At 41.7% G+C, this 18,640-nt stretch overlaps 1 protein-coding gene across 1 annotated transcript in view; it reads right to left on the bottom strand.

Annotated features, from left to right (window-relative positions):
* Positions 1-9,526: 9,526 nt before the first annotated feature.
* The window catches only part of LOC140486286 (uncharacterized), a 41,308-nt gene continuing 32,194 nt past the window's right edge, over positions 9,527-18,640 (bottom strand). The window contains exons 4-5 of the mRNA XM_072585213.1: positions 10,973-11,108; positions 9,527-10,433 (exon numbers count right to left, since the gene is read on the bottom strand). Coding sequence (XP_072441314.1) covers positions 10,996-11,108 — 113 coding nt within the window. The 3' untranslated portion in view covers positions 9,527-10,433; positions 10,973-10,995. The remainder of the gene's footprint in view (positions 10,434-10,972; positions 11,109-18,640) is intronic.

The following is an 18,640-nucleotide window of genomic DNA, read 5'->3' as shown; positions in this document are numbered from 1 at the left end:
CTGCCTAGAGACAGGTGTTTAGTGAAACACGGAAAAATCTAGAAGGAAATTAATCAGTTGCTCTGTAAGTGAACCAGAGTGGAGGCTGCAATGTTAAAATCTGGCAGAAAACAATTGAAATTAGTTTCTAAAACTTGTGTGCTTGCTCTGAAGTTACAGTGATAGTAAGCAGTGTTACCTCTAATTTCTTTTTCTTATGTGCGGATCTCCGAGATCTGTGTGGCAGCAACATCCAGAACTCAAAATCAATGCTGTGATTCATGTCGGTATATTGACTGTAGTGTGTGGAATCAAAAATAAACAGAAATTGCTGGAAAAACTCAACAGGTTGAACAGCATCTGTGGAGCAAAATCAGAGTTAACACTTCGGGGATGGTCCCCTCTCCATGGTTAGTCACCTCCAACCTCAGAAGAATGAGCCTCCCTCAGTGGAAAAAAAATACTGAGATAAATAAACAGTTAATTGAGGAAATAATTTGCACAGGACACCAGAACTCTCATTTCTTGTGATATATTAATTTGGACGGTGAGAGAGAACCAATTTAACACTTTTTCAAACAACAACTTATCTTCTGCCTATGAAGGGTTAATACATAGCTTTACTCATAATGAATCAAATGTTTTTGTTTATGCAACAGGAAACACAAATGAAGGAGACCCCATGATGATGATCTATACTTCAAAGAAGTTAATCAACTAATCAATGATTTGTAAACCTAAGGGTTGAGAACGAAACATTGAGGTGAAGTGTTTTCCTTCCATTATGACTTTAATCAAATGGATGAGCATCTTTTATATTTCCTTAAGCAATTATATACTCTTAGTTATAACTCTAGGTTTGGGTTTGTTGAGGAAGCCACAATCAAGAAAAATGTAGTCATGTGCACCAGAAGTGTGTTTAGGGCGAAGTTTTGCAGATATGCAGTAATTACTATGCTTCCCATGTTAATCATGTGCATTTGGCCCTCAGCCAATGGCTCCAGGTTCAGGAATTGACAGTTTATTATGCAAACGATCAGAATAAAAACGTTGATTAGCCAGAAATGGTCGGATCCCACAAGTGAATAAAGAAGAAAATCTCCCTCTTTGGCAAGTGTATCCTTTCTCAGGTATGATGACCAAAACTGCATGCAATACTCTAAGTGTGGTTCCACCATGGCGTTGTATAAATGCAGTACTTCAGTATGATTCATATTTTCTTAGATAGTGAAGCAATCTTGGACAATATCCAGATTTGCGTTGATGAATGGCAAATGACATTTGTACCAGACAATGACTATTTCCAACAACATTGTCTTTTACATTCAATGGTATTATCATTGAATCCCCGACTATCAATATCCTCAGAGTTATTATTGACCAGGAACTGAACTGGACTAGTTATATCATTATTGTGGTTCAAAATAAGGTCAGAGGCTGAGAATCCTGCAGTAGGTAATTCATCTCCTTACTCACCAAAGCCTGTCCTGTAAGCCACAAGCCAGGAGTATAATGAAACATTCCCCAACTTGCCTGGACAAGTGCAGCCCCCAAAATACTAAAGAAGCTTGACATTATCCAAGACAAAGCTGCTTGTTTGACTGGCACCATATTAACAAACATTCAGTCCATAACCACTGCACAGTAGCAGCACTGATCACTATCTACAGATGCATTGCAGACGTTCATCAAAGATCCTTAGGCAGCACCTTCCAAACCCACAACCACTTCCATCTGGAAAGACAGGGCAACATATGCATGGGAACACCACTACCTGCAAGTTCCCCTCCAATCTATTCACCATCCTGACTTGGAAATATATCACCATTTCTTCACCTTCACTGGGTCAAAATCCTGGAATTCACTCCCTGGGCATATTGTGGGTCAACCTACAGCACATAGACTGCAGCAGTCCAAGAAGGCAGCCAACCACCATCGTAAGGACAACTAGGGATGGGCAATGAAAGGGGCAATCAGCCAGCAATGCTCACGTCCCACAAGTGAATAAATAAAAATGGCAAGTATATCCTTTCTTAGGTAGGGTGACCAAAACTGCATGGAATAATCTAAGTGTGGTCTCACCAAGGCCTTGTATAATTGCAGTAAGACATTTCTACTCTGAGTGAGTTGTATGTTCCATTTAAGATGCAGATGATCTCCTTCCATCAGATTCCCTTTTGTGTCGCAGTCCCTGTGACTGACTTTTCAAAATTCCCCTTTTTGTTTGTTCAGCCCCATTTATTGCTATTATGTTCCCAAGTTACCCACAGAGCCCAGGTTATTGTGACCGGCCATGTCCTTGTTGGCCACATCTCCCCATATACAGGCCAGAGTGATTGTGAGTTGTGAGCCTCCACATCCCCGTCCCCACCTCTGCCAACCCTCAAACACCGGATCTCCCTATCCTCTCCTGTGGTCTATGAGATCCCACCCTTCCAGTTGGAATTGCCTCAATTAACTGTAATATTTCCTCAGTGACTAAGGAATGAACCCTATTCTAGATAGGAGCTTCCAAATTTTCCAAACACTCCACTGAATGTCCCCCAATAAAACCCTGTGACCATTACTGCTCATACATGTCTCCAAGTACACCCCACCTGACCTACCTTTAACTCTTGGATTGGTTGCACTTGACCTCCAGGACAAACTATGGATTAATCCCTGGATTGCAAAGACATAGATCCCTTGACACTGGTAGGATTGTATCACAGCCAACTCTATGGACTGTAATCAGACAAGCCCCTTGACCGACTGTCTATGTAACTGAACATACTCTTCCTTGAATCCACTAAGGACTGGTTCACTTGGATTTTCACACTTGACCATTTTCTTGAAGCATATGCAGTGTGTTTGTTGCAAAACTGCTGCAACTGAAATGTTGTCACACAAGGTGCCATACAGCAACATCCTAACCCTCCCTTGGCTAGTTAGTGCTCCAAACCATACCAGATACCTGCCTCTCCTGCTTTGCCAAAAAAGCAATACAAGACACAGAGGTTGGCAACCTTCAAGTAAGCACAAAGTGAGTGAGTGGCAAGGAATTAACTTTACATGTATTTTGTGCAGATGCAAAAGATGGATGTCATAAGTAGCTGGAGCTGGACTAGGTCATTTGGCCCTTTAAAGCTTGTCCCTGCATTCAATAAGACGATGGCTGATCTTCTCCCATGCCTCAACTCCTCTTTCATAGCCCTTAACTTCCTAACTTTTCAGGAATCTTTCTACATCCTCTTTAACTGACCTAGCCTTCTCAAATCTCCAGTGCAGGGAATTCCAGACATTGACTACCCCCTAGGAGAAGAAATTCCTTTGCATCTTATTTTAAATGAGTATCCTCTTATTTTGAAACTATGCCCCTTAGTTCAAATTTTTCCCATTACTGCAAAAAGCTTCTCAACGTCCACCCTGTCAAGTCCCTTCAGAATCATATATTTTTCAATAAGATCATGCCTCATTCTTCTGAACGCTAATGAATAAAGGTCTAATCTGTTTAGCCTTTCTTGATAAGTCAGCCCCTTCTTTCCAGGGCTCAGAAAATATATTCAATACTTTTTCTGCATCCAAAGGTGCAGGAATAACTTGGTATCGTGGTTCTCAGTGCCAGTCTCCACCATCTCTCTTAGTCCCCATCAGGCCTGTCATCAAGTTGATAATCCTCCATTGAAGAACAATGAGCTACATCTAAAAGCATGTTTTGAGCTTGCAGCTCACCTGCCAAATTCAAATGAGGTCTGGTACTCAAAAGCACTTTCAGAATCTATCATTTGATTATGTTCTCCCATCCTCACAATGTGTTACCATACACTTCTCTGCACCTTTGCATTTATTTTTGCATGCCTTCTTGCAATTTTGTGGTTCTCTTTTCCTGAACTTTTGTTATATGTTGTATTGTGTTTATTGGGGGAGTGCTGGACCAATCTCTACTGTAATGTCCTCACAGATGAATAACTTGCCAACTGTCGCACATTTCTGGACACTTAACTTGCATGAAGTGCAAGAGTCTCCAGTGTTTGCCTGCAGCACAGTTGTACACCTTCAGTAAATGAATGATCAAAATGTATTGTGCATTTTTATATTTATTTAAAAGGAAGTACAAAATATTTAATACCCAGTGTGTTGAAAAATGAAGAGTAAAAGAGAATGAAGAATCTAATAGTCAAGAAAATAAATGCAACAGGTTGCAGATAAGTACCAACAACAGTTTCACAATTCCAATAGGTAGGTTACTTTGGATTATAATGAACAACAAGTTTGTTTACACAACTAAGGTTTCCTAACAGCAGCTCTGGGATCAATGATAATTTGAACAAATAAATTCAAGATTGATCAAAAAGCTGAATTCAGTACATTATTTCCCTCCATAATTTGGGTTAAGATTTCATCTTCTGACATTCAGAACAGAGAAGAGTGACTTGCTTGATTTTTTTTTAAACTCAGGGTGACCCATAAGGGGACAAGTAACTGAAGGGTCTTCGTAAGGATCAGCTTGGCAGACCTTTCTTATATTGGGACAGTTTTTTTAAAAAAAGGAAGTTTTTTGCCTTTGCTTTTGAATAGTGCCTGTTTAAAGTTGTAAGATGTCCCAGAACACTTCACAGTTTCACTTGACCAAACCACACAGAACAGTATTAGGACAAAACAACATGAGATTTCTCAAAGAATTCGATTTTCTGCTGTGCTTTCAAGGAGAGGATCGAGATAGGGATACAAAGGTTAGGGGAGGAAATTCCCCATATTATACCCTAGAAAACTAATGACGTGGCCTCTCAGTCGGAGAGGGGTAATGGAAGCCGTGGAAACAAATGACGAAAGAAAACAGAGTGTAGTAAAAATCATTGCATTTTCAGGCTGTGACTAGTGGGGTACCGCAAGAATCAGAACTTGGGCTTTGGCTGATATTAATGATTTGCAGTCTGGGTCCAAATGTAGCATTTCCAAATTTGTGGATGATACAAAGCTAAGTGGAAATATGGAATATAAACAAAATGTAACAAGGCTTCAAGATGATTTTGACTTGATTTGATCTAATTTATTGTAGTCACTTGTACCTAAGTACAATGAAAAGCTTTGTTTTGTGAGCAGAATATAAATCATAGGGTGCTTAGAGTGAGGCATACAAGATTACAACTGCACAGAAGGTGTGCAAAGCAAGATCAACATTATTTGGAGTTAGATAGGTCCATTCAACAGTCCAATAACAACAGGGAAGAAGCTGTTCTTGAACCCATTGATGTGTGTGTTCAAGCTCCTGTATCTTCTACCTGACGGAAGAGGTTGGAAGAGAACATTACCGGGGTGGGAGAGTCTTTGATGATGTTGGTAGCCATTCTACAGCAACAAGAAGTGTAAATAGAGTCCATGGATGAGAGGTTGGCTTCTGTGGTGGTCTGGGATGTGCACACAACCTGAAAGTTAATAGTTTCTTGTGGTCCTTGGCAGAGAGTTGCCATACCATACCGGATAGAATGCTCTCTATGGTGCATCTGTAAAAGCTGGTGAGGGTCCTTGTGAATGAGCAGATAAATTATAATGTTAGAAAAATGTGAGGTTATTAACTTTGGTAGGAGGAACAGACATGGATAATATTGTTAAATGAAAAGTATAGGGGCACAAAGTGACCTAGGTTTCTTTGTTACTAAGTTACTGAAGGCCAAAATGCATGGTCATCACCTCCTTCTTGAGGGCAACTAGGAATGCGCAATAAATTCCGGCCCAGTCAGCAAAACCCATATCCTGTGAAGTAATTTAAAAAATGCAGCAAACTATTAGTAATGTCAATAGAACATTAGCCTTTAACACAAGAGGATTTGAGTACAGAAGGCAGTCTTGTTTCAATTGTATAGAAGTTTGACTTGTCTGCATATGAAGAGTTGTGTGCAGTTTTCAGTCTCCTTAACACAGAAAAGATATTATTATCACAGAGGGAGTGTGTCAGAGCTTCACAAATTTGGCCTTGGGTTGGCATCACTGACCTATGAAGAGAAGTTTGTAACTGGGCCTTTTTTCTCTCGAGTTTTGTAGAGTGCAAGGTGATCTCATTCAACCTTACAAAATATTTAAAGAATGGATAGGGTACATGCAGTTAATATGTTACCCTTGGTTGGGGAATTTAGAACCGGGGGCATAATTTAAAAATAAGATGGATGCTATGTAGGTCCAAGATGAGGAGAAATATTATTAATCAAGAGTTTAAGAACCTTTCAAATTCTCTACTAGCAGACTATGGAGGCTCAGTCTTTATGTACATTTAATTAGAGACTGATAGATTTCTGATTCAGGGAGTTCAGGGTTATGGGAATATATAGATGTGTTTGATCAGCCATTATCATGTTGAATGGACTCAATTGACTCCCTTCGTTCCTGTGCACCTAGACATGATGAACTGAATAGCCTCCTGCTGCACCATTACACTTTTGTGCAATGCAAGAGGTCAGTCTTGGAGGAATGCAAGAACCCATAAGAAAGGTGACAAGACTTGTCTAGTTGAAGCTGTGAGCTACCCACTCCACTTCTGTTGGCTGCAACAATGGAGAAAATACATTGGAGAATGTTAACCACATCAAAGGTTTCACTGAGTTTGAGGAGAACAAAAACACAGTTATTATTTAGAACTCTAATTAGGGTTGTTGAATGCAATACAGGAACAAAGAGCAGCAAGATGGAGGGGTAAAAATTGGTTTGTGTTTGGGGTTCATAATCGGTGACTTCTCCCGATGCTGGTCCCAGTGAAGGAAGGCAGCACACAAATTTGAAGTTTCCACCCCAGTTATCTGGTAAAAATATAATGCTGTCCATCATGCTGCTAACTGCTTCTGCAATCACTGACGGCACATGGTATGGTCTATCTCTCAGAGGGGAGTGCCACTGAATCTAGCAGTTTGGTGGTGAGTACTATTGCTGCACTTCAAAGCCCAGAAAATGGAACATCAGGGTAGATAGAGGACCCCAAAGTCATGGTTTTGGTACTGGAGGCACTCGGGCACTCATGGTCTGAAATGGGGGCAAGAGGCCCTCAGCACAACCTTCAGAAGGGAATGGGACGAAGTGGCCAAGTGGTCTGGTCATTTCTCAGCCTCTGACTCAAGGACCTGCAGTGGTGTCATAGAACTTACATGATTGATCAAGGCCAACAGATCTATCTTCTCATGATGTCTCCACTGGCGTCTCAAGCTGATCAATACACTACACCCAACACTCAGCCAGCAATACTCCCTGGCATATAACATCCAAATGCTCTACTTCCTCGTCACCCAGTTACCAAGCCTGGTAGCCTTACACCAATCTCTCACTGCCACAACCTTCAGCACTGCAGTTACAGAGGGTGACTCACTAAAAAAGAGTTTTAGCTAGATAGTTCTTCCCTATCCTAAGGAGGGCAAGGCAGCACAGAGTGAAAAGGAGCAGAGTTGATTGGGGACATGGACCTCTGATTCTCCTGAGTCCTGTGGAGGAAATAACTCTCTACATCATGGTAGAGATTAACCAGCATTAATTTGATCATTCAGGATAGTGGTATTTTTCTGATTATGATGGCACGGTGGCACAGTGGTTAGCACTGCTGCCTCACAGCGCCAGAGACCCGGGTTCAATTCCCGCCTCAGGCGACTGACTGTGTGGAGTTTGCACGTTCTCCCCGTGTCTGCGTGGGTTTCCTCCGGGTGCTCCGGTTTCCTCCCACACTCCAAAGATGTGCAGGCCAGGTGAATTGGCCATGCTAAATTGCCCGTAGTGTTAGGTAAGGGGTAGATGTAGATGAAGGGGTATTGGTGGGTTACGCTTCGGCGGGGCGGTGTGGACTTGTTGGGCCGAAGGGCCTGTTTCCACACTGTAAGTAATCTAATCTAATGTTTTCATACCTCCAGCTTACTGTTTGGTCTGATGATGAAGTTACCTGCTTTACACCCATTCCTGTACCTCTGTTACCACAACCTTCTCTGCTCATTCTTGCTTTCAAACATGTAGTTGCCTAGCACCAGCAAACAAGGGGAGAAAGAAACAATAACAGAATAATACTAGCATAGAGGCCTTGGCATCGGTGCTGACTCTCACAGTCACCTCCAGACACTGCCACTGCACCTACATTGGAGACTCATATAAAGTGTGTGGTCAGTCATGCAGACATGATTAGGTTGCACCTAGGCCAAGGCTAAAGAATGGTTTACCTGCTCACTGGAGGGTGAGGTTGTAAACAACATCTGCTATGGAGAACTTACATGGACATTGATGGGGTGGTGTATAGGAGGACATTGCTGAACATGAGCTCAGAGATGCTGGTGCACTTGCAGATAGGCTCCTGTTAAAAAGAACAGAAGATTCCAGCTCCAAGTTGACAGGCAGCATTGTGCAGAGCTTTCTCACACTACAGTTTCTGTTCTCTTTCACACTTTGTTTTGCTGTAAATACAGAGACACTGCAATTGTACCCCATAGCTGTCACAAGGAACAGATTACCTATACCTTTGCCTTTCCATTTAATTTCAATATTGCACATTTTTCATAACTATCATGACTGCAAGTTGGATTCCTGCCTCTTCAATTAATACTTGTGTTCTGCCTTAATTCATGTGAGTGCTTGATCTTTGTTTAATGATGTGTGAACCTGCTGAATGGACCTGTTGCTCTAAATTTAGAAAATGGATGTTTGGTCAATCAGCGGGGTGGTCACATTTAGACAACTTCAGTTACTTTGGGCAGCACATTCCTCCAGGAGATTGGTTCACTTCCAGGGCGCCATCTCCAGAAGAGGCACGGAACTGTGGTGTGAACCCAAAGATTCTGATAAAGTGGACATAGACTTCAGAGGTGACAATGCTTTTAGGGACTTTGAATAAAAAAAGGAAATGAAATGGTAGTTTGTAATGATGAAAAGGTTGAATGAATAAGTTGATGATGGTAATTTTGAGAAATAGGCCTGTTTGAAGAGGTAGATAGTTTACAACATCAGCCAACACTAGGGATCAGCAGATGCGTGTGAGAATGATATCAAAAGCTGTCAGTGAATTTTAAAGATCAGATGGACTCAGGTATTAGGAGAGGCACCAGACAAACATGCATAATCATTGCAAGACAAGAGGGGAACCCAGGAATTTCATTTTATAAAAAAGGACAGGAGAGGATGCAGCAGAGGGAACTTAACAGTCAATACCAGATTTCATGAAGAAGAAACTCTTCACCCGTGCTCACACCTCTTGCAGAATAGGAGGATGGAATAAGGCAAAGGTGAATTAAGATAAAGATCAAAATTATTGAGGATGGGAAGTCACCTGGTGCAAATACCAAGGAAAAAGAAGGGATGACATCTCAGGGTGGTTTTGATGTACCATGAAGAAAAATCATCGTGAGAAGATGGAACAAGAAGAAATGCTCGAAGAAGAATGTATACAAAGTGAAAGGGGTAAGAGATCGAGATGTGCTTTGCCCACATATCATACTCTGGTAGTTTGGCTGTGCCAGATATAGAATGTTTCAGCAGCCGTGAAGCTTCAGTAAGAATCCATTTAAGCCAAACTTTAGTAAAAGCCAAAATGCTAATACAATTATCCACAGTATTTTTGTAGATGGTTTATCCTTGTTTGAGTGAATACATATTCAAACCAGAAACGCAGAGAAATATATAGATTGTTTTTCTGTTTACAGAATACAGAGAGATTTTCGGTGATTTGGGGAAGTGTAACAGGATATCCATTGACCTTAGCTAATTGGGAAGGGAGGACAATTTAAGATTGTTGCTTACAAGGATGCAGTGATGGATGCCACAAAGCGAGTTTCTCAGAATGCTAAGAGATGCACAGATGCCTTAAATTATCCAAGTAAAATCCAAGCCCGGAGTGACAGCAGGAGAGACAGAGAAGTAGAAATGGATTGGAATGAGTACAGAGGGGAAAAGTATCCAAGAGGGGAGAGTTAAGAAACAACATGATTATTTCTTAGAAATGGATGAGCAAGGAGAAAAATGACAAGAGAAGTGGGAAAGAAACGCGATCAAAGTAATGGGCTTGGGGAGAGTTAAATGTACACACAAATGGGTACAAAGGAAAATCAGGCTATCCAGGCACAGCCACCTTCATATCCTCTCAGAAAATATCCAGTGGCTAGGCATTCGCAAAGCAAACCCTGCAATAATAATTTCATGCTGAGTGCACAGCTTTACATTTGTTTCTCAAATCTTTGAGTGGAACATCTCGAGAAACAGGAATTTAAAAAAATAAAACAGGGTAACACTAGTTTACAAAACAGACAAAAGTTCCATGACTCAAATTGATGTACCAGATGGTTCTGTTCAATTGTGAAAAAACATTTATGGATTGTTGATTGTATTTAATTCTGCAAAGCCACCAGTCAAACACTTGAAAATCTTGCAGGTCAGTTGCTTATTCAAATCGATTTTTTTCCCTCAGTCCACTTTGTTGCACTGCATAATTGCATTTTAATGCCCACTTCTTCACTGATTCCCAGCTGGAAAAAAAAAAAATAAAATAAAAAGAATTGTTACAGAATGTAATTCAATGAATACCGTTCTCTAGAATTAAACATGGGCCATATATGTTCTGTCTGCAACAGATTGGACAGAGATGGAAGTAGGTAATCTTACTAATGTCATCAATATGTTGTAAGAGGCACATCTCAGGGTCAAATGTAACATCAATTTTATGAACAGACTGATTTAGTCTCAGACCCGCAGCTAGGTAGAAGGGATGTGGTTGGTGGCTAGGAAATGGCGTTTGGAGTCGGCACCCCTCTTAGGTTTCTTGCTTCCTAATATTTACTTAATAGTTATTTCTGCTGATCCAAATAAATAGTCTGATAATTCAGCAATAAAAGCAAAATGCAAAGAGTTAATGCTAAGGTAAAGCTGGTGGCAGTGAAAATTAATTCTGTTTTTTTGGACGATACCACCCACCAATGATTGATCCTTGGGGGACACCAGAGACAACAGTAACACCAGTGAAGTCATTGTACGTGAGACTCTATTGTAAATTCAATTATAAACTTACCTCCCCTTGTCTTCCAGATGTTGTTAAAGACTTTTCTGAAAAAAACAATATGCCACGCCCACAAGAATAATCAGTCCAACCACTACCACCAGAATAACAATAATAACCTGCACATAATGATGACTTTCTTTTGTACCTAAGGTAGGAAAGGAAACAAAGAGACATGATGAGAACATACAAAAAATGAGGCTTTTTTTGAACAAAGCTGTAAGTGATCCAACTTTTTAATGTTAATGAGACTGGGTAACTCCCTCCGCTACGTGGCACTAATGCTGTCAGTGTCCAAACAATTAAAATGACAGCAAACCCAAACTTTTTGGAAATGCAGCATGTAAGTACCTACCATCATTTAACCTCTTGACCTTCCATGTTCCTAAGTGCAGACAGGCTTGAAATCAGGCCAAACATTTTTGAAAAGGTGTCACAGCAGAGTAGCTCATTTTCAGGAAATTTGAGCTATTACATTTGAAAAGAAATATTAAGCAGAATTTTCCCAGTCCCTGAACAATGCAGGCAATTGCAAAGACAGCTGGGAAATACAGCATGAATGCAAACATGACATTCTCAATAATGAGAAAAAAGTCAGATTTTCCACTCAAGGTTGCAGTGGCTAGCTTAGAATTTCGTCAGAGAGTGGTGAGAGGTCTGTTTCATGCATTAATATCTCATTATTACCTAAGCTTGCTTTATCTGTATGCAATTTGCTGTTTTCCCACATGGCAGAGAGAAATGGATGACCTCAGTTCCTGATCTGAAGGTCAGAGTGGTTACCTGGCAACTCACCAGCACCTACCCTGGCCATAATTCCCTACACCCCAGTGTATGCTCCATGGACAGGGGCTACCTGCATTTACAATACTTTAAACAGATAAGGAGCAGAGGTTGTTTAGCAATCTGTGTGAAAATCAGACTCCTGTGGTACAGTAGTAGTTTTATAACTCTGAGTGAGGCAGCCCAGATTCAACTACCCCCCCCCCCCCCCCCCCCAGACGCGTGTAGTAACATGTCAGCACAGGTTCAATAGTCAAAATATAGGGCTGGGAAATGAATACCTATAATATTGTTCAGCTCCTTCAATACTGCACTTTGGACATGTTTCATTACAAGGCCACTTTGCATACAGGGACAGGAACTCATCTCATTTATTTGAATAGGGTGCATCTAAGGCTCTTTGCTTGCTTTTGTAGTGCTTCCTCACTTTGCACTTGCTTGGATGCTCACTGCATCTTCACATTGTCTTGCATTTCTTGCACATTAGTGCTTTATTCAGAACTTACGGCTTGTCTGTCTTTCCTTGCCTTTTAGCACAGACATAAAGGTAGATCAGTTGCAGCATGTGTCATCAACTTTGAAAAGCAAACACACTGAATGTGTTTCAACCAAATGACTATGATTCAAATTCTAAGGAGAGCCTCCCTAGTTTAGTCAAAGGGAGCTTTGGTCAGTCAGAGGGTGAAGCCACAATCAGTGAAGGAGATCACATATTCAGAGGCTTGAAAGGGTCTGTTCAGTTGCTTGAGATAATCAGGGTCAGGAATTCCATCTCACTACAATCCAGGGGATGCCCAATAGACCATCCTGCAGGTCAAGTCCAATGAGTCAAGGTTCAGTAATAAATAAATCAGAAGCTGCGCAGTGATCATTCATAGTTCTGGTCCACCATCAGTCAGGATTGTCATTATCAGTCAGTCAAGGGTTTGGGCCAAGATCAGTCTTGAGATCTGTCCACTGAAAGTTAAGGGTGATTGACAGAGGCCATTGCTGTGTTGATTAAAAGCAGCTTATGGGATGCAGAGGGGACAATAATTGTGAAGGGGGTGGGCTGTGGGCAAGCCAATATATAAGGCTAGGAAACAACAGACCATGGGAGAGCATGGAGTATGGCATTGAGACAGTGAGGGAGCAATGGTCACCACCATCCTGACTTCAATGGGTGGACTATACATGTTACAACACAGGGTAAGCCCTCCTGCTTAATTTACACCAACAACACAGAAAAGATTTATCCCATGCAGTAATCTGTAAAACTTCGAGAGGCCAAGAAATTTTTTAAAATAAAAATTTGCAACTTTATTTCTTAAAGTATAACAGAGAATAACTAACTAACAACTATTTACAACTCCTTCGTCTAACCTATCTTTTATCTTCCCTTCTTTTAATACTAGTCGGATAAAACCCCCAATTAAGATTTACTGAAAAATCCAAATTTCAAAACCAGCCAATTGTTGAATCTTCTCTTTGCAGATTTGCTCTCCAGGTCAGTGTCGATGTATTTCTCTGTGCAAACTCCTTCTCTAGTCAGGTACCTCTCAGACAGTTCTGACTAGCAGTCTACATTTGTTGGTCTGGTGGCAGTTCTCCTCCCAACTGTTCAATTTTCCCCTCAAAGCACTGGCTTTTAAGATTGTCAATATACTAAATTCAAAATTGATTGGAATTTTTTTTGGGGGGGATATAATTTAAACTGATTGGCCTAAATCAAATCTGTTTTTGTCTACAGGCAACCAGCTACATTAACTGCTGGACACATGCTACATTGTATCTTGTTGAGAACACTTGGTGCTGTCAGGTAGTTCTGCTAGCTTTTAACTTTCTTAAAGATACAGTACACCCACATCTTCATAACAGTATGTAACAATGCTTGACATAATTAAGCTGTGGGCCTGGGGCTCGGGGGTAAAACGGAAAGATGAAGTATTAAATGAAAAATGTTTTTTAGGAATGGGGAGGCTCAAACCTGATGGGTTGACAGGTAAGGCAAGTCAAAAAGGAACATGAAGGTGAGGAGAGTCCCATGGATTGATAATGAGCCTATAACTCACTCTCTGAAGCATTGTGTTGCCTCCTGTCCTCATCTAAATCACAATTGTGCAATGGAAATGGAAACCAGCTGTTAATACACCCAGAATGGACTGAATGAGTGTTTTCTTTTGTCTGAGTTTGTGAGCTCCATTTATGAGCAAAGTTAGGCTCTTCAAGGGCATTGAGTTAATCAAGCCCTTATACAATACTGGTTAAAGATATCTGGACTGTCTCCAGGTAATGTGAGGATCTTTTGCTGCTAAAATATGTAATGGCTTTGAACATATATGAGTCAAAGGAATTCCATGAAGTTAATTGCCCAGAATTTGCAGCAGTAATGATGATGCTGGTTATCCTTCAACATCAACAATAAGGAGCATGAACAGATTGGTTAGAAAGCAGCTCTTCCCCTTAAGTTGAAGTGTCAACAATATGATGGTACAATTTTAAAATGAAGGGCAACTCATCAACAAAGAACATATTAACAGTTACGTAGCCCCAGTCTGAGCACACAACTATCAAAACAGTTGGGTAATTGAGACTGATATATTGTTGAGACAGATAGATCCTGCTGTATGATACTATTCATGAGCAGCGATAAGATGTTGACATTGATCCTTTTCAAAGTGACATATGGTTTGGAGGTCTCCAATGAGTACCAGAACATTTCAAGTTTTTCATAAGCATGTCTTGTAGTGCTTTCTCAGTCAAGTTTGGCTTCCTTTGCCAGCCACTAACCCTCCATACACAACTCTCTGGAAATGCGATGGTCATCCATTCTAATGACATGTCCTACCCAGCACAGTTCAGCTATCAGGAGAATTGCCTCAATACTGGTTCACTGGCCTCAGTCTAAGATTTTGAGATTTCTAATCATGTTTTGTCAGTGGATGTTGAGGATAGAGCAAAGAGTACATATGCAATATTGTTTCAACTGCCTCATGTATTAAAAATATAGAGGTGAAGTTTCACAGAATAAATGAGGGAAGTAATAACCAGAGTGCAAACATCATGGACATCTAATGCTGTGATAATTTAATACTTCAGTGTAAAGCCTTCTGAGCACCCGTCTCATTTGCTGATCCTAGCTGTTACTCTCTATCAATCAATTCATCACTGAAGGGAAGGGTTGCAAGGCATTTAAAACAACCAATATTCTTCAGCTTTGTATAATAGTTATAGAGTATTAGAGTACAGAAGAAGGCCTTCATCCCAGCAGGTCTGCTGCCTATCCACACTAATCCCAATTTCCAGCACTTACCACGTAGCCTTGAACATTGTGACATTTCAAGTGCTCATCAAATATGCTTTCCAGCTGTACTATCGTCCCAAGTGGTGCATTCCAGATTGCCTCAACCCTCTAGGTAAAAAGATTTTTCTCCGAATTCCCTCTAAATCTCTGCCCTTCATTTTAAAATTGTACATCATATTGTTGACACTTCAACTAAAGGGGAAGAGCTGTTTTCTAACCAATCTGTTCATGCTCCTCATAATCTTATATATCGTAATTAGGTCCCCTCCCAGTTTTCTCTGCTCTGAAGAAAACAACCTGAGTTTATCCAGCCTCTCGTCATGGCTGAAATGCTTAATCCCGGGCAACGTCCTGGGGAATCTTCTCTGCACCCTTCTACTGCAATTATATCCTTCGTTTAATATGGTGACCTGAACTGCACATAGTGCTCCAGCTATGGCCTAACCTACAGTGTAATCGAGTACATACAGGGAGAGCTCAATATTGCAATGATAAGGAATGTCCAACACCTGTAAAACAAAGACTCGGATGTGGGAACAACATCAATCAGGCTCACATACACTCACAGAAAATCTGGTGAGGCATGGTTGAAATCTCTGCTCCTGCTGTCATTTAGGCGCAATGTTTCTACCTTGCCAAATTCTGCACTCACTGCAGGGCAAGTCCCCATTACTGTATATAAGACAGCTTCCTCCTGAAGGAATCTCACCCGCTACCTAGCACTCAGTGGGATGCCTGAGTAGTTTAACGCCTGTTGAGAAGAGATGGCCATTGCACAGGATAGGGGCTGGCATGAGTCATTGCAGGCAGTCTCGTTTGAAATGTCATTCTGAAAGATGAATGTAAAATTTTTTGACACTTCACAATTGCAGTTCCTCTTTAGAGTGTCTCTTGAGCAGTATCAGCCATGAGACTAACTTTGGAGATAGGACAGCAAGGGTTGGTCCGGTGGCTGCTGGGTAACAATTAACTCTGCCTGCCTTTCTGCCTGAGATCAACTTCCCCATCTGTGCCAACAGCCACCTCCCTAGGACCTTCTTTCATGGTCTTAGGAATCCAATCTCTCTCCACGATACCAATACTGTGATCCTAGAGAGATGATTAAAGTTTGCCACTGTTAAGTCTTCTCTGCTGTATTTGGATATTCCCATCCCTCACTGTTCCTGCTCAGCAGTCCTTATTATTCTGTCTCTAGTCATTTGAAAGGAGGGATCCAGGAGAACAATGCAAACAAACAACTTCACCAGTCCCAAGACAGTACACAGAAACAAGACTCCCCCCAACTTTTGCATGTATGTTTACACAAAATAGCTAGGCAAAAGTGAGGACAGCAGATGCTGGAGATCAGAGTCTAGATTAGAGTGGTGCTGGAAAAGCACAGCAGGTCAGGCAGCATCCGAGGTGTAGGAAAATTGACGTTTTGGGCAAAAGCCCTTCATCAGAATGTGCTTTTCCAGTACCATTCTAATCAAGACTGTTACATAAAACCTCTGCTGTATATGCATCAGGCTACTGCCATCCTCAATAACCCTTGACAGTATCTCTAAGATACACCACAGAATATCTGTAGCACTTCCCAGTATTTCCTGATGGGCATTTCTGAATAGATGTTCAATCACAAACGCTGCCTGCTGACTAGCACTGAGATTTCTAGATGCCATGAACAGCTAAGCATCCTCATTCTGGTCTTCAGTTCCTATATAAGGTATTTCTGGTCTTCATCTAAATCTGTCCAGCTTCCCACTCATCAACAAGTACCACTCCTTTCTCTGCAGGAGCATTGGGATGCACATGGGGAGCCTCTGCAAGGTTTGGCTTAAAAAGACCAATTCGCTCTGCCAATACCTGAGCCTCCAATAATCCCTCAATAATTTCAGCTTCCTTCATAGACATTGCAAGTTTCAACTCCTCCACCATCCACTTCATCTCAGCTGGGAGGATTGGACCAGGGTGTCCTGGAAGGAATGGTCCTTGTTGAAACCCTGCAAAGGAGGGAAGGAGAATATTTGTCTGGTGGTGGCTTCCACTGGAGGTAGCAAAATTGGAGGCTAATGATCCTTGGGATATGGATGTTGGTGGGATTGTAAGTGACAAATAAAGGAGCCACTGTTGTGGGAGGGAAGAGAAGGGGTGAGGGCAGAAGTGTGGGAGATGGGTCAGGCAGAGCTAAGAGCTCTGTCAAGCACAGTGGTGGGGAATCCTTGATTGAGGAAAAATTGACATTTCTGAGGCCCACTGACAGAAACTGGCATCATCAGAACTGATGCAATGGAGATGGAAGAACAAGGAGAATGGAATAGAGTCTTTACAGGAAGCAGGGTGCGTGATGTATACTCCAGGTAACTGTGGGAGTCCGTGGGCTTGTTGTCGTTTTGGTGGCCAGTCTATCCCCAGAAATGGAAACAGAGATGTCGAGGAAGAGAAAGAAGGAGTCAGAGATGGACCACATGAAGGTGAGAGCAGAACGGAAATTGGAAGTGAAATAGATAAACTTTTTCAATTCTAGACGAGAGAGAGAAGCAACACCGATAGTGCCATCAATGTACTAGAAAAGAGTTGTGGGTGGGGTCGAGATTAGGATTGGAGAAAGGAATGTTCCACATATCCCACAAAGAAACAGGCATAACTGAGCCCATATGGGTATCATGGCCACCCCTTTGACTGAAAATGAGAGGAGTTAAAGGAGACATTGTTCAGGGTGAGGATGAGCTCGGTAAGGTGGCGGTGGGCAGTGGTGGATGGGGATAATTTAGACCCTTCTTCTAAGAAGACACAGAGAGCCCTGAGACCATCCTGAAGGGGATAGACATGTAAAGGGATTGTGTTTACCATTGCCTGAATTTCAATGGTTGCATAAGGGTCTAGGTGGAGATCTGAGGAAGTGTCTGCGAGCTGTTGCTCAACCTCTGCAATGTAGAGATCAGTCCACCAAACAACAACAGCACCAACCTCGCTAGCAGACTTGATGACAAAGTCAGGGTTGGATCTGAGAGCACTGAGTGCAGTCAGTTTAGTGAGAGGAATGTTTGAATGGGTGAGGGGGCAGAGAAGTTAAAGTGATTGTGAGAATATTTTCTCCATGGAAGCCATGTCTAAGACCAGAAAGCATAAGTTTAAAGTGAGTAGTTTAGAGTCATGGAGTCATAGAGATGTACAGCATGGAAACAGACCCTTCAGTCCAACCCGTCCATGCCGACCAGATATCCCAACCCAATCTAGTCCCACCTCCCAACACCCGGCCCATATCCCTCCAAACCCTTCCTATTCATATACCCATGCAAATGCCTTTTAAATGTTGCAATTTTACCAGCCTCCACGTCATCCTCTGGCAGCTCATTCCATACACATACCACTCTCTGCGTGAAAAAGTTGCCCTTTAGATCTCTTTTATATCTTTCCCCTCTCACCCTAAACCTATGCCCTCTAGTTCTGGACTCCCCCACCCCAGGGAACAGTCTTTGTCTATTTATCCTATCCATGCCCCTCATAATTTTGTAAACCTCTATAAGGTCACCCCTCAGTCTCTGAAACTCCACGGAAAACAGCCCCAGACTGTTCAGCCTCTCCCTGTAGCTCAGATCCTCCAACCCTGGCAACATTCTTGTAGATCTTTT

Source organism: Chiloscyllium punctatum, chromosome 15 (genome assembly GCF_047496795.1).
Source record: "Chiloscyllium punctatum isolate Juve2018m chromosome 15, sChiPun1.3, whole genome shotgun sequence".
In the NCBI taxonomy this organism is placed as follows: Eukaryota; Metazoa; Chordata; class Chondrichthyes; order Orectolobiformes; family Hemiscylliidae; genus Chiloscyllium; species Chiloscyllium punctatum.
Note: the sequence above shows the minus strand (reverse complement) of the source record. Positions and strands in the feature narration are given on the sequence as shown.